Source organism: Pinus tabuliformis, chromosome 3_1 (genome assembly GCF_031772625.1).
Source record: "Pinus tabuliformis cultivar Carrire ecotype Pingquan chromosome 3_1, CPIR1, whole genome shotgun sequence".
NCBI lineage: Eukaryota > Viridiplantae > Streptophyta > Pinopsida > Pinales > Pinaceae > Pinus > Pinus tabuliformis.
The window spans coordinates 791,671,350-791,686,135 of record NC_142301.1 but is presented as its reverse complement, the minus strand read 5'-3'; the positions used below and the strand labels follow the sequence as shown (position 1 = coordinate 791,686,135).

The window sequence follows — 14,786 nt, the reverse complement described above, 5'->3', positions numbered from 1 at the left end:
ATGATGTCTACACACGCTGGACGCAGAAAGAAACAAGCAGAGAGGTATAATCGCCAACAACAGCCATAGTTTGCAATTCCATTGCTTTCCTGCTTTTAAGGTTGCATGGATATCATGTACCTGCATATGTATCTTGTTGTTATGACATCCATTCTATCCAACAAATTGGTGAAGCTGACCCAACAATGCTGAGGTTTTGAATTTTTCAAAGTAGTGGGAAACTTTTCATAATTCATTTGTCAAACCAATAGTGGACAATTTTCCTAATTCATGTGTCGAACTAATAGTAAGACATCAATTACTGTATGCTATCTATGAATATAGGTTGATTCATCAACATTATTCAAAGACAACTAGACTATCTGGAATTACGCACTGGTGATCTGTAAAGGCAAGCTAGATATCTTGGGTTATTAACCTGTTTCCTTACATTCAAGGAAGATGAGCTCTTAGCCAAACCAAGCAATTTTAAAACATAATCCAAAACCCAGTAATACTGAGTTCATGATACATTATGTTCTATATAAAAACAATTTTGAAAGAAACAAAAACGTTTTTAGAAAATATCTGGACAAAAGAAAAAAATGAGAATATAAGACCACAATTTTAAAACATACTCCAAAACCTAGTCATTCTGAATCCATGATACATTATGTTCTATAGAGAAACAATATTATGTTCTCTATAGAAACAATTTTGAAAGAAACAAAAACGTTCTTAGAAAATATCTGGACAAAAGAAAAATATGATAGAATGTACGGCCACATTTTTTTTTTTTGAAAGGATCTTCATGGTGAGGTTGAGTATGCATTGAAAGTGTTCCCTGGTATGCCAATCTGGAAAGAACACAAAATAAGACATCGATAAATATGGTATTAATGATACTTAGATTGCCAAGTCTTCCTACAAAATAGCCTGAGCTATGATTTGTTTTTAGCATTGACAAAACAGGACTACAATACCTGTCCATCAATTATGAGGGTGTGCAAGATGGTGTGTGGATGATAAAGTTTAGTTCTGTTTGATGATTTAGTGAATGGGTACATGACAAATTTCCTTTTATAATTAGTCATGTCATTCATGTATTTGAGAGAGTTTTCTGATAAAAAAATACTTAACTGTTTTATTTCTTAGATTTATATGAGCAAAATTAATCAAATCATCATCAAACAAGGAATATACTACAAAAACAAGTCCAGAAAGTAAAACAGTCAGAAAATTTCAATAATCTTTTTCTATTTTATATAAATGAAATCATCTAAGACAGTCTGTTGTTGGTATCATCCTTAATCAGATCATCATCAAAATCAAGGAATATAAGACAAATAATTTCAGAAAGTAAAACAGTTATACAATTCCAATATTTTTTTTTCCCTATTTTATATAAATAAAGTCATCTGTGACAGTGTGCGTTGGTATCATCCTTAAAACCTTCTGGTTTATAAAAACAAAATCTTCAACTCCACTAATATAATCTAAATATTTGCCAAATCCTATAAATTTTCAACATCATTTGTAATTGAATAAGACAACACTCTCTTAATTTGGAGGAGAGGGCTTTTGAAAGCGGAGAACTAAGTATGCCAAAATATGATAAATGACCATCATAGCCGATAGAATTAATCCCTCATGCAAGCCTCCATCCAAGTTCAACCCATGTAGCACCGGCGATGTTCCCAAGGTATAACATCCATGTGGACCGCAGTCATAAACCATGCTTGGAGCATACTCAATCTTCATTAGAAGGTTGAAGCCATAGTATTGAAATGATATATATTTGAGCCAACTGATGAATTTAGGAATATTCTGTAAAAAAAAATAAACCAATGGATTATATTAAAGTGTCCGTGCAAAAATATATTGAAAGATTTAAAGAACCTATTATAAATATTCTAGATAACTAATGAATTTTGAAATACAAAAATATTTTGAAAAAAAAAAAAAAAATAACAATGAAATGTTCAATAGATTGAACTAACCTGAACAAAAATGCCACCAGTGAGAACATAAGTAATAAGAACAATTGTAGCCAAACTATTAGCTTTCATTGCATCCATAACATATGCACCAATGAGCAATCCCAATCCCTACAAAAGTTCATGTTCAAATGCAAATTGATGTGAGATAAGCAAGTTCAAACATACAAACATAATAAAATACGGAAACCTAACCTGAAACGAATTTTTTCTACTCTTTGATTAAGAAGTTAAAATAATCAAGTAGCTTCCTTCATCCCAGTAAAAACTAACAAAATCTCAGGTGCAAACCTTCGAGTGTTCATAAATGTGAGGTCCCATGGATCAAGCATGGGATATTGTAAGAGATTAGTTAGATTATCTCTATGAGTAAAGAACAAAAAGGAGTTATGCATACCTTAGATGTGAGGGAAATTAAGTATATAGCGAGAAGCCGAGCAAAGAAAATGCTTGCAGAACCTCTCATGCCGGCCATTGGAGCAAGAATTACAATGAAAAGCGTAGGCGTGGCTAAAGTCAGAGGCACATCTACCAAAGTTCGAGCCGTGCAGTAGGCACTCAAAGAATACATATTATTTGCCCTCTCCTTAGCTAGCATTGGTCTGTCTTGAGGGAATACATAAATGGCTTGAAAAAGAGGAAAAATTCCCCAGAGCATCACTATATAGAATATTAAGCCCACCTACATAGAAGAACACAATCGTTATGTCAATAAACAAGCAACATAGAATATTAAGCCCACCTACATAGAAGAACACAATCGTTATGTCAATAAACAAGCAACATATACATTAATCACGAGGAGCTAACAATAGTAACATAAATCCATTTTAATAGAAATTTGTTCATTTTCTTGATAGTATATACGTTTTTAGTTATATTCAACTAAAGATTTGTGACTGAACTGAAATGAAAGATGAATGCATAGAGATATAACTAAAGGTCTCACTTAAAATCAATGTTGTAAATATAGTTTTTGGGAATATAATGCCATTGAAGTGCAGAGAATAGCGTATTAAGGAGCAAAATATTCCAATTTTACAAATATAGTTTTAGGGATATAATATCATTGGAGTTGTAAAAATAGCTTAATAAAGAGGAAAAAATTAACACGTACAAAACCAGAGTTAGAAATGTCTGAAAAAATTCAGGAAAAATGTATAAAAAATTTCACAAAAATTAATAACATAAAATAAGAAAATAAATTTTAAAGAAATTAATAACATGAAAATTAAGAAAATAAATTTCAAGAAATTAATAATATAAAAATTAAGAAAATTTATTTATACAAGAAGAAATGAGAGATATTTGCAAAGGAGTTGTTTTTAGTGTGAGTTTTTGAATTTTCAGGTGTTTGAATATGGCGGAAAATTTTGAGGTGAAATCTTGATTTGTATTATTTAAACTGGTTTTTTTGATTGTATATATAAATTCAGCACCATGAAAAATCCCTGGGGCACTTGGACTGTGCAGGGTTTACCCATAAAATTTGTAGTTTCTATAATTCCCGCCTAATTTTAAAGATATTAGACTAGAAAAACCCACCAGAAAAACTTTTAAAAAATAACACATTTACAACCAGCCTAATAAAAAAAAAAAATATTCACAAGCAGCATAATAAACTTGGAAAAATAAATAACTTCAAACGCTAAGAAAGAATTGAAAATATCAAGAAAAGTGGGACAGGTTCGCAACGCTACCCAAGTCATCTCTTCTTTACATGTAATAAGTTGGAGAAAATTGAAGTCTTAATGTATTTACCTGGTCTCCCAATCCTGAATCAGTTGCAAAGTTTGATTTAAACCATAACAATCCAGAAATAACTGCTATAGCAATCAACTCTACAAATCGTGTCTTATTCAGATATTCATGGCGTCTCTCTTGAAAATCTCGGGCAGCCAGAACTCGGAACTGGGTCCACCAAGATGCTCCAGATTGCGCTGGTTCATCAGTTGATTTATCATTGATCTCAGCTATCTCCTCGGCTCTGTCACTGGCGTTAGAAGTGTAAGCATTTATGATGTACTCCTTGACACGCTGCAATAATATTTGATGCCCACAAACAATCTATTAGAGTTCAACGTTACAAAAATAAATGATTTATAGTAACATGTGCAGAAAAGTAATAGATCTCAACTTAAACACAAACTAACTTAACGAGCATTCATCGGTTCAATTCAAGATATATTAAACATTAATGAATTTAATAAGCAGTTATAGGATTAATACTACAAAATCATTTCCATGGCTAGAGAGATGGCTAGGGTGAAAGATTGACAGCGAGAATAGGATAAAAATTGGGCACGATCCTTGGATGGGATGCAGCGATGCAGAGATCCATTTAGATTGGATTGTGTAGTTAGAAGATTTAAAACATCATTGATGAAACAAATTTTTGAAATTAAAAATAGTTAATCTTAAGTCTCTTAAGGCCTTATATTAAAGCCCTAATAATTATTTATGATTAGTTTATTTAGTCTTAATTATGCAATTAGAATCCCCTGCCATAACTGTAGCATGGGTTATCCAGATTCTTTTGGAATCATTAAAATCCCCTGCTCTGCCACAACTGTAGCATGGGGTATCCGGATTCCTTGGAATCATTGTCTTTTGAGGAGATGGATCCCTCCACAAACCACTGTCCAAAGCTTAACCATCTTATCAGCTTTTCTACAAGGATCCCTCCCCAGAATACACTCTCCAAAGCTTAACCATCTTATCAGCTTTTATACCAGTATCCCTCTCCAGAATGCACTCTCCAAAGCTTAACCATCTTATCAGCTTTTCTACAAGGATTCCTGCCAAAAGTGCACTCTCCAAAGCTTAACCATCTTATCAGCTTTTCTACAAAGCACTCAATCCTCTACTCAAGATTGCACTGGAAAACTCCAATCCAAAATGATATTCCATGGGAATTTTTTTGATTGACCTTGCCAAGGAGATAACCTCAGGGAGGGGCAGGTAGTATTATTCACTCCACAATGACCAACCATTTCCTTCTCTGCAGGTATTGGGATATCAAAAAATAACTATAGTAAGCTTATGGATATAAAGCTCACTTTACATTTAGCCTATGAAATGGGCCTTTCTCAGATGCATATTTACGGTGACTCATCACTTGTTATAAATGGGATGAACGGATGAAAGGGGACTTCTTGATGCAAAATTATACTCTTCTTCTTGATTCTAAGATATTTAAAACAAAATGAATGATTTCTCTAACATCACTTTTGATCATGTGTACATGAACAAGAATGAGGATATAGACAACTCTCCAAAGGTGATTTGGCATTAGACAGAAATACATGGAAGATTTTTAAAGAAACCCAGGCTGTCCACTCAAAATACGTTCACGTCTCTTGGCTGCAATTATGACTAGCTATATTTACTTTAAGACAACTACTGAACATTCAGTTCCTTTGGAAGGCTAGGAATAAGAACTACCATTTTTGCTGATGTATATTTTGATCTTTATATTAAAGCTATAAACTGGTCTTTTTTTTAAACTGTTGCTAGTTTTTGGTGTTACATGTGGACATATGGTTTTTGGTTATCAGCTCGCTGAATGCAAAGGGCGTCCATCATTGTAATGTTGTTTCTTTTATAAAATAAAATTAGTTGTTTTTTTAAGTTTCAAAATTAGTTGTTAGGATAATGGTAAAGAAAATTGTAGTATGGTTCAAATAGATATATTTTGCACGAAATGAGTGATAAATCAACACGGCATCTTGTTATACATTATTCAAATTCAAAATAAATTAGGTTAGAAGCAATAAAATGTTAAAGATAAATGGATATTGGGTGGGACATAGTGTTTATGATTCCTTATAGAGGAGTGTGAGTTGTGTGAGTTATTTGAGTTATTAGAATTAAATGTTATTGTAGTGCAAAGGGTTTTTAAAAATTCAGGAATGTAAGATGGTCAATTATTTTTATAGGGTTAATAGGGTTATGGGAGATTTTGGAAGCTAAAAGTTCAAAAAACCTAGAGTTCCTAAAACTTTATAAATAAGTATTTTAAAGTTTTAATAAATATTTTAAAGCTTTGGGATGTTTTGACATGGCAACCCAAGGTTTTCAAAACTATGTGGAATTGGAGATATCAAGTATTTGTCTACTAATAAGTAGATAAAAGGTCTACTCCTAGGAAACCAAATAAGGGTATGGTCTAATCCGTATCAGAGGCCAGAAGAGGCCAGAATAGGGTGAATAGTGCCTTCTTTCTCATTTAAATGAGAATGTGGGCCTATAACTAACAACAAAACTGAGTTGTATATAGTATGAATGTAACAATAAAAATGAGTTTTATATAGTATGACTATTACAGTATGTTGTTACTCAAACCCAAAGTTCAAACTTCTTGTGGACAGAGGTATTAGCAATTTCCTAGTGTTGCGAAGATTTCAAACTCATAATTGATTAGGCAAAAGGTAATAAGAGTTTGGAAAATAATAGTACTGTTTATGGAAAAGTTGGATATTCCAAATAAGCTCTCATTCTTCGAAAAGTCAACTGATCACAAAAGAATTAATGGAAAGATTGAGGACACCTAATTATTTATTATTGATTTTGCCTTTAAATATTAATATAATATATTAAAATAGAGTTTACAACAAGTTAATAAATGTTTGAACTCATTTCATATAACAAATTCAAAGATATATTTCTTAAAAGATATTTAACTGTAATAAATTTATTGGAAGAGATTGGTACTGACATAGAAATTCCAATTAAACAATGACATAACTATTCACAAGCAAATAAATAACATCTTAAATTAAATTCAATAAATAGAAATAAAATCGAACAGTATGAAAGTGAGATGCCTACCTTTCGACCTTCTTCCCCATTTAAACCTTCATTATTCGAATGGTTATTATCATCCCTCTGCGAATTCTTGCTGCCTTTGTTAGTAAAATCCTCAGGATCTTCGACCTTTCGATCTTCTCTGTCATTCAAATCTTCTCTGTTCGAAAGAGGACTGTCATCACTTTGTGAATTCCTTTTGTGTTTGCCAATCAAATCTTCTGGTGTTTGGATGGCAGATACATTTCCGCTGCATAAATCTAAGAAAAACTCAGGTGGGTTCATCTCTATTAATGGCTTGAACCCAAGTCCATAGAAGTAATTCATGGCATGCTGTGCTTGCCCTAAGTACGTGCAATGTCCTTCTGACAGGAGCATCAGCTTATCAAACTTCTCGTACATTCGACTAGATGGTTGGTGAATTGACATCACAACAACCATACCACACTGTAACATGAATTATAGCAATTGATTAAACGCCATGAAGGTTGAAATTTTTTAAAAATGTGTAGTCCTCTAATAAGAAAAAAAATGAGTGTAAAATAAATATTTTTACAAATTCATGATCATCTTGCCAACCAACCTTACTTAGACTCCTTGCAATCTCAATTGTACGCAAGGCAATCGTAGAATCCAAACCAGATGTAGGCTCATCAAAGAACAAGATGGAAGGTTCCGTTAGAATCTCAAGTGCTATACAGACTCGCTTCCTTTCACCTCCAGAGACTCCCCGAACAAACATACCCCCCACCATGGTGTTTTGACACCTACATATCCATAAATTCTATGTTACAATTTAAAAGCTGAAACTAATATCCACTACAAGCCTATACAAAACAATCCCAGTTAAGATGATCATATCATAGGATAACTTTAACATTAATAGCAAAACTGGAATTTCAGTACCTTTCTAAGCCTAGTGCAGATAATATCTCATGTGCTCGTTGGGTTTTTTGTTCCTTGGATTGTGTTCGAGGAAGCCTTAGAAGAGCAGAATAAACAATTGTCTCCTTGACAGTCAAATGAGGAAACACAACATCATTCTGTGCAACAAAACCGATCCTGTGCAATTGGAAAAATGATTTATCAATCCAGAGCTTAAAATTATATTGCAATAAAAATAAATCAATGCATATAACATATTTCAAGTTCCTAGATCAAATGCTGTACCTTTTTTTGAGGCCTGTGTTGTATGCATGTCCTCCATAAGTAACTGTGCCACTCCAGCTGTTTTGTAATCTTCCACTCAGCAAGTTTAATAGAGTAGTCTTTCCACTTCCGGAGGGACCCATGAGAGCTAGCATTTCTCCTGGTGCTACTGACCCATGCAAGTCATGGAGGATTTGCTTTTCATATACTTTCTTATTAGGATCAGATCCTATAAACGACTTGTTCTTTGCTTCTACCCTTATTTTGTAGTTCAAATCATGAAACTGCAAACATAAGAATAATAAAAAAAACACAACAATAAAGATGGTCATAATGCATCTGTTGTCGAAATTTTCAAGTGTTTACAAAGTTTGCACATAATCAAAATTCAAAAAAATCACTCTGAATCATACTCTGAGATGTAGCAGAACAGAGGGCTTGTTCTGGAAAACAAATTCTTCTCCAGCTTCCAAGTCATCCTCCGCATTGTGAGGATTGTCAGCAGGCATAACCGATTGTTGAAACTGCGAAATCCCACACCCTATCGCTCAGATATATCCCAACAAAATTTTCAAATTTATTGACCATATTCTAGCATTGAAAACATTGCTAAAAATGAATCTTCAACAGTTTCCAAAGCAAAATATTTAAACCTACCATGATTTCCACTGAAAAGTGTATAACCTACACTTCCTCAGTCAAGATTTCCAATGAATTATAGCTGGCAAAGGCGGTATTTTTCTTCCTCCGCTCAGTACCAACTTGTTCAAACAACTACTATACGGAGGGTTCTTTTCGTATTTTCTGTGTCTTCCGATACTCTTCCAACTCTATCACAATCGACAAGCTTTATCGTTTTGTCTACCTGCTGTGCCACAATAAATCCCACTGAGAATTAATAAATTATATGAGATCTTTGGCTGCACCTCTTGCCCAACAATGAAATAAGAAATCACTCACTGTGATAGATTTTGCTTCTGCCCACTAATTGTTTGCAACTGAATCGAATTTCTCTAACAAATAAATAGATGTAGATCTTCTTCAACCTATTGATTTTGAATCCTTTTCAGTGAGATGATTCATTATTATTAATTTTTTAATTTTCTTTCAAAGAAAACCATACTTTTCTTCATATGGGAGGAAAAATTAATTTTACATATACCTATACATTCTTCTTGAATCTGTCCAGATACTTGTGTGACAAAAAGCTAACAAAGAAAAGTACTAGCTATTATGAGGTTACATTATTTCTGTACAACAGATCAAGATATATAAACATGTATTTTGGACCAGCATCACAAACTGAAATCTGTCTCGCAAAACCTCCTACATATATAAAAAATTATAAGAAGATTTATACTTTCTGAATTCATGTTTTTGTGATTCATATACAAAAACTATGAGATGATTTATACTTTCTGAATTCAGTTTTTTTTGTAATCCGCATTGAATTAAAAATAACTTTTGATAGAAATCATATAGAAGAATTTTTACTAACCAGTTTTAAACCATCTATATCTTTCATCTTCGATGAAAAGACAGATCATGACACTAGCTTAAATAAAGAACCATAACTTCTACCCTTTTATACCACAATTGCTACTAAATCGATTTTCTCTAACAAAAAAGTTAAAGCAGAGTTGTGCTTACTAACCGTGTGTTCCTAATCCTTTCAGGTGGGACGATGCAATACTTCCACGCTTTTGCAGTACAATTGCTACTGAATCCTTCCTGGTGGTATGATTCGTTGCTTCCGCGCTTCTGCAATACAATTAGCTGGTGTATGATAATTATGATTCGTCGCTTCCGCGCTTCTGCAATACAATTATCTGGTGTATGATAATTAGCACAGTTCGCATAATTTATATTTTTTTATTTTCTAGTTTCTGGAGTCATGCTAAATTTAACCAGCATGCTGAGTGTCAGTTTACGCTGCATGGGTTTATTGAATTTATTTCTGGGGCGTTTCCCTAAAACTATTGAGAGGCAGAAACTGTTGTCAGGAGTTAGCGATGATCCAGAGTGGAAGACGGGCAGTGGAAAAAAGGCCGCATGCAATTTACTATGCAATAGATGTCGAGAGTCGTGAGTTAATTCGAGTTAATTTTGTTGCGAGCGTTGTGTAAGACTGGGAAAACGGCTGCATGCAATTGAATATGCAATATATGTCGAGGCGCGTGACTTAATTTTAGTTAATATCTGCTTGTAAATTGACTTTGAACAGTGAGTTAATTTGAGTTTTTTTTGTTATAAATAGATTATTCAAGTTTGATAAGATAAAATTTAGTTAAAAAGGGAGAAGTAGGTTAATTATATATATTATTATTATTATTGTTATAAATTTATATTTAATCAAAATATTTAATATATAAAGGTTTCAATTAATTTTAAATTCGGATATCATATTTTCAATATTAAATTTATAATTTTTGATTAAATCTATTTATAAATATAATTTTTGATTAAATCTATTTACAAATATTTAGTTAATCTTATTGTAAATTGATTTTGAAGAATGAGTTAATTTTGTTATAAATAAATTAATTCTTAAATATCATATTTTTAATATTAACTTTATAATTTGTGATTAAATCTATTTACAAACATTTAGTTAATCTTATTGTAAATTGATTTTGAAGAATGAGTTAATTTGAGTTAATTTTGTTATAAATAAATTAATTCTTAAATATCATATTTTTAATATTAAATTTATAATTTTTGATTAAATCTATTTACAAACATTTAGTTAATCTTATTGTAAATTGATTTTGAAGAGTGAGTTAATTTGACTTAATTTTGTTATAAATAAAATAATTTTTAGATATCATATTTTTAATATTAAATTTATAATTTTTGATTAAATCTATTTACAAACATTTAGTTAACTTATTGTAAATTGATTTTGTAGAATAAGTTAATTTTGTTATAAATTAATTAATTTTTTTAAATTTGATATTTTTTTAATTATATATATATATATATATATATATTAATTAATTTTTTTTTGTTATAAATTAATTAATTTTTTTAAATTTGATATTTTTTTAAATTATATATATATATATATATATATCCAATTTTAAATTTGAATATGATATGTTTAATATCAAATTTATAATTGTGATTAAATATATTTATTTCATTTTTTAGATCGTGATAAGGGCGGTGTCAGAGGGCCAGGCCTGAGTTGACATGGTTAGTACAATAGAATTCATTACAGCTGCACCTCACATGCTCAAGGTAAGGAGTGCGGTGTCCTCTGTCTTCAATGCATGGGAGGTGGGATGGCAAGGTGACAGAGGGGGACATAAGGGAAGTTGGCAGAGTGGGGAGAGGTATTCGATGTGTAGGGAAGGTGAATGGTATAACGGAGAAGGCCGGAACTGCAAAGCGGAAGGGAGGTGAAGCAACCAAGTCTGCGGGCAAGCGACGACCCTCGGGTATGTAGACTGGTCCTGGCCTTGTTCAATTCATAAGTTCTAGTCGGGTTCAAGGGGAAATTCCATGAGTTGGTGGGAGAGTCACTGGCGAGGAGGGAGAGGCGCAAGGCCACCCCATTGAAGCTTAGCCCAGCTAGGGAGGAATCAGGGAAGGCATGATTGATACTGAGCAGAGCCTAGAAACAAGACCTGACCTGAACGACCAGCCTGAGGGTATAGGGATTAAAGGGCAAGCCCCGCTTGGGCGACTGTGTGTAGCTGAGCGAGGCAAGGGAGAGTTGCAGGCAGGGGGTTGGGACGTTAGCAGGGTGGGCAATTGGCTGAGCAAACCCGAGAAAATGGCAATGCATAACCATCCGGGAGTATTCAGGGACCCTGGTGGGCCCGAGAGGTAGAGAGGCGAGTAGAAAGTGGACAGGAAATTGCAAGTATGATAACACTAGCAATACCTAGCTCCAGATGGGTCTGAGAGCCAGGTCATGGCCACAAGGGGGTGACCAATTTCTAAACCTTAGTAAGGGCGAGAGGCATGGAAATAAACCAGGGGAATCTGACTCGAATCCCTCTTTCACTGGCCACTTGTGGGCATAGGGATACCTTTTCCAGTAACATGCTAGGCATGGCAACGAAGTATGGTTATTGTAGTTGCGCTGTGATGAGATGAATGATTTAGTGAAACTAACAATGTTGGAATGTATACAGGTTACAATTCGACGAGGTATGGCTCCAACAAGACGTGGTCGTGGTCGTGGCAACAAGGGCCCGGAACCCCAAGTAACCAAACGACCAAGTAGGACGAAAGGTCGTAAGTTTGCCGAGCACTTCATAGCTGAGGCAGCTGCGGCATACAAGGAGGAAACAGATGAGGGTATCTGAAAGTTGATAGATGATTGGGAAGACCAGGTAAAGCATGAACTGGAACCAGATGATGAAATAGAAGTCTGGAGAACAATGGCGCCTGACCTAGGGACCACAAGAGGGTGAATTACACAATTCAAGCACACCCTGTACCTATAATTTTTGATGAAAAGTTTTCTAGGAAAAGCAATGGAGCAAATTTATGTGGGGATGGCAGTTACAATGCAGGAATGCCAAAAGCAACTGCATACAAGGAGGAAACAGATGAGGGTATCCAAAAGTTGGTAGATAATTGGGAAGACTAGGTAAAGCATGAACTGGAACCAGATGATGAAATAGAAGTTTGGAGAACAATGGCGCCTGACCCAGGGACCACAAGAGGGCGAATTACACAATTCAAGCACACCCTGTACCTATATTTTCTGATGAAAAGTCTGCTCGGCAAAGCAATGGAGCAAATTTTTGTGGGGAAGGCAGTTACAATGTAGGGCCTTCCAAAATACGAAAAAGACATGGAGAAGATCCTATTTCAGCTGCACAAACAGGACATTAGGATGGACCGTATTGACCGACAAATCCCTTGAATTGTGGAGCTCTTCGGAATACCAAAAGCAACTGCTAATGATCCTGCCCCAGTAGCCTCAGACTCTGAGGAGCAGAATGTCAAGAAAGATTAGTCTTCCTATACTTAGTTTTTGTTTATGCGGATAACATTTAGATTTCCAGTTGTCTATGTCAGTTGTCTTAGTTATACAGTTTGTGGTCATGAGACTGAAACTTATCTAGCCTTACTAGAAAGACTGAAGAAGTTATGTTTATGGATGACCTATAATGCTGACCGATGGCCAACAGACTTGGTTTCTCCCTCGAGGCAAGTTGAGGCCACCGAGTAAAACTGTGTGGTGTAAATTTGCCTTATAAATATAATAGAAAATAGATGGTCCTGCTAAGCATTACTATATATATATATATATATATATATATATATATAGGCAAGTTGAGGCCACCAAGTAAAACTGTGTGGTGTAAATTTGCCTTATATATATAATAGAAAACAGATGGTCCTGCTAAGCATTACTATATATATATTTATTTATTTCATTAAATATTTATTTTTCATATTTATATAAATAAGATGTGAAAGGCTCGAATTTAAGTAAATTAGTTTTGATGAATTATATTAAAAAGTTTTTATTATCTTATATAAATAATAAAAACAATTTTACTTTTTGTTAATTTTGAAGAGTTTGGTGGACATAATCATGGCATTTTGATGGATTTTTACATTTTAGCTATCTTACACAATTGATGGATTTTTACATTTTAGCTATCTTACACAATTAAGTGCTTGACAAATTTTTATAATAATGTTTTCTACAACTAATGGTTGGTTGATTGTAGGGTGACTATGTTCCTGCTTGCCTCCCTCACCTCCTTTCTCTTAACCTAAAAATAGAAATGTCTAACCAACCATACTCCATTTTATGAATTGTTCACATGTTTTTTAAATGCTATAAGTTTAATTATAATGTATCTCGAATGATTTCTATAACATACATACCTTTATTTCAATAATTCATTATCCCACAAAGGTTGATATAATTGACTTATATTATAGGGGTGGCAGGAGTGAGGGGTTGATCTATCAGCCCAAAGATTAATGAGAATGCCCCTTCTCATAGGGCCTAGGAATAGGCACAAACAACTAAGTAGAAGCCTACAAGCTTATGTAACGTCTCTCTTTGGTTACGAAGAGAAACATTCAAGATCTCATTATCATTGGTGACTACCCTTTTTTTGTGCCACCTTATCAATGACTCTCTTCTGTCTCACCTCAAAATTCAAGCTATTATAAAAATGATTTATCATATGCTAGGAAGCTTCAACTCCAAATCATTTATTCATGTCCATAGGTACAACAATAGGTAGGTATACCTCTTTGCGAATGAGGGGGGGCATCTAGCAAAATAAAACCTTAAAGTGGATGGGGTTCTAAGTTTAACTCCAGTGCCTTAAGCTTGCCTATAAACCACATTTTGTAAATGTCAGGTTTTAGTTGTTTTTTTTGGAGGATGTACATGTCAACTTTTTTAGAACACTATAATGCCCCTACGCCTACTCCAACGCATACTTTTGGATCACAATTTAGAATTTGGTCTCTTACTATAGTGTTGATCAATCTAGACAAACAAGAAATATTTGTAAAGACTGGAAAGTTGTGCCCTCCAACACATTTTATGAAATATAAATATATTTTCAGTTTTGTTTAAAAACATGATCTACATTATGATATAAACTTCAATATGCCATGATCCTTAGGGAGTGCCTAGTGTTTTCCACAAACATGATGGTTGAATGTTTGTAGGGTGTGTGCTTGATACTTTGCCTTCCCCTCTCCTCACAAAGTGAGTCTTCATATCCTTATGCTAATAGAGACAACGAGAAGGGATTGATACCTCATTCTAACATAATCATTGATTGGTTTTAGGTGAGTATGCTTGTTTTCTTGGGTCCTCTCTTCATATTGTAACCATTTATGAAAAATAGAAATCAATAT

At 33.7% G+C, this 14,786-nt stretch overlaps 1 protein-coding gene across 1 annotated transcript in view; it reads right to left on the bottom strand.

The window, feature by feature from the left end:
* Positions 1–8,440, bottom strand: part of LOC149189822 (ABC transporter G family member 22-like) — a 28,424-nt gene extending 19,984 nt beyond the window's left edge. The window contains exons 1-8 of the mRNA XM_089410353.1: positions 8,345–8,440; positions 7,953–8,215; positions 7,689–7,844; positions 7,366–7,549; positions 6,807–7,229; positions 3,738–4,013; positions 2,374–2,658; positions 1,980–2,087 (exon numbers count right to left, since the gene is read on the bottom strand). Coding sequence (XP_089266479.1) covers positions 1,980–2,087; positions 2,374–2,658; positions 3,738–4,013; positions 6,807–7,229; positions 7,366–7,549; positions 7,689–7,844; positions 7,953–8,215; positions 8,345–8,440 — 1,791 coding nt within the window. The remainder of the gene's footprint in view (positions 1–1,979; positions 2,088–2,373; positions 2,659–3,737; positions 4,014–6,806; positions 7,230–7,365; positions 7,550–7,688; positions 7,845–7,952; positions 8,216–8,344) is intronic.
* Between the last annotated feature and the right edge of the window lie 6,346 nt (positions 8,441–14,786).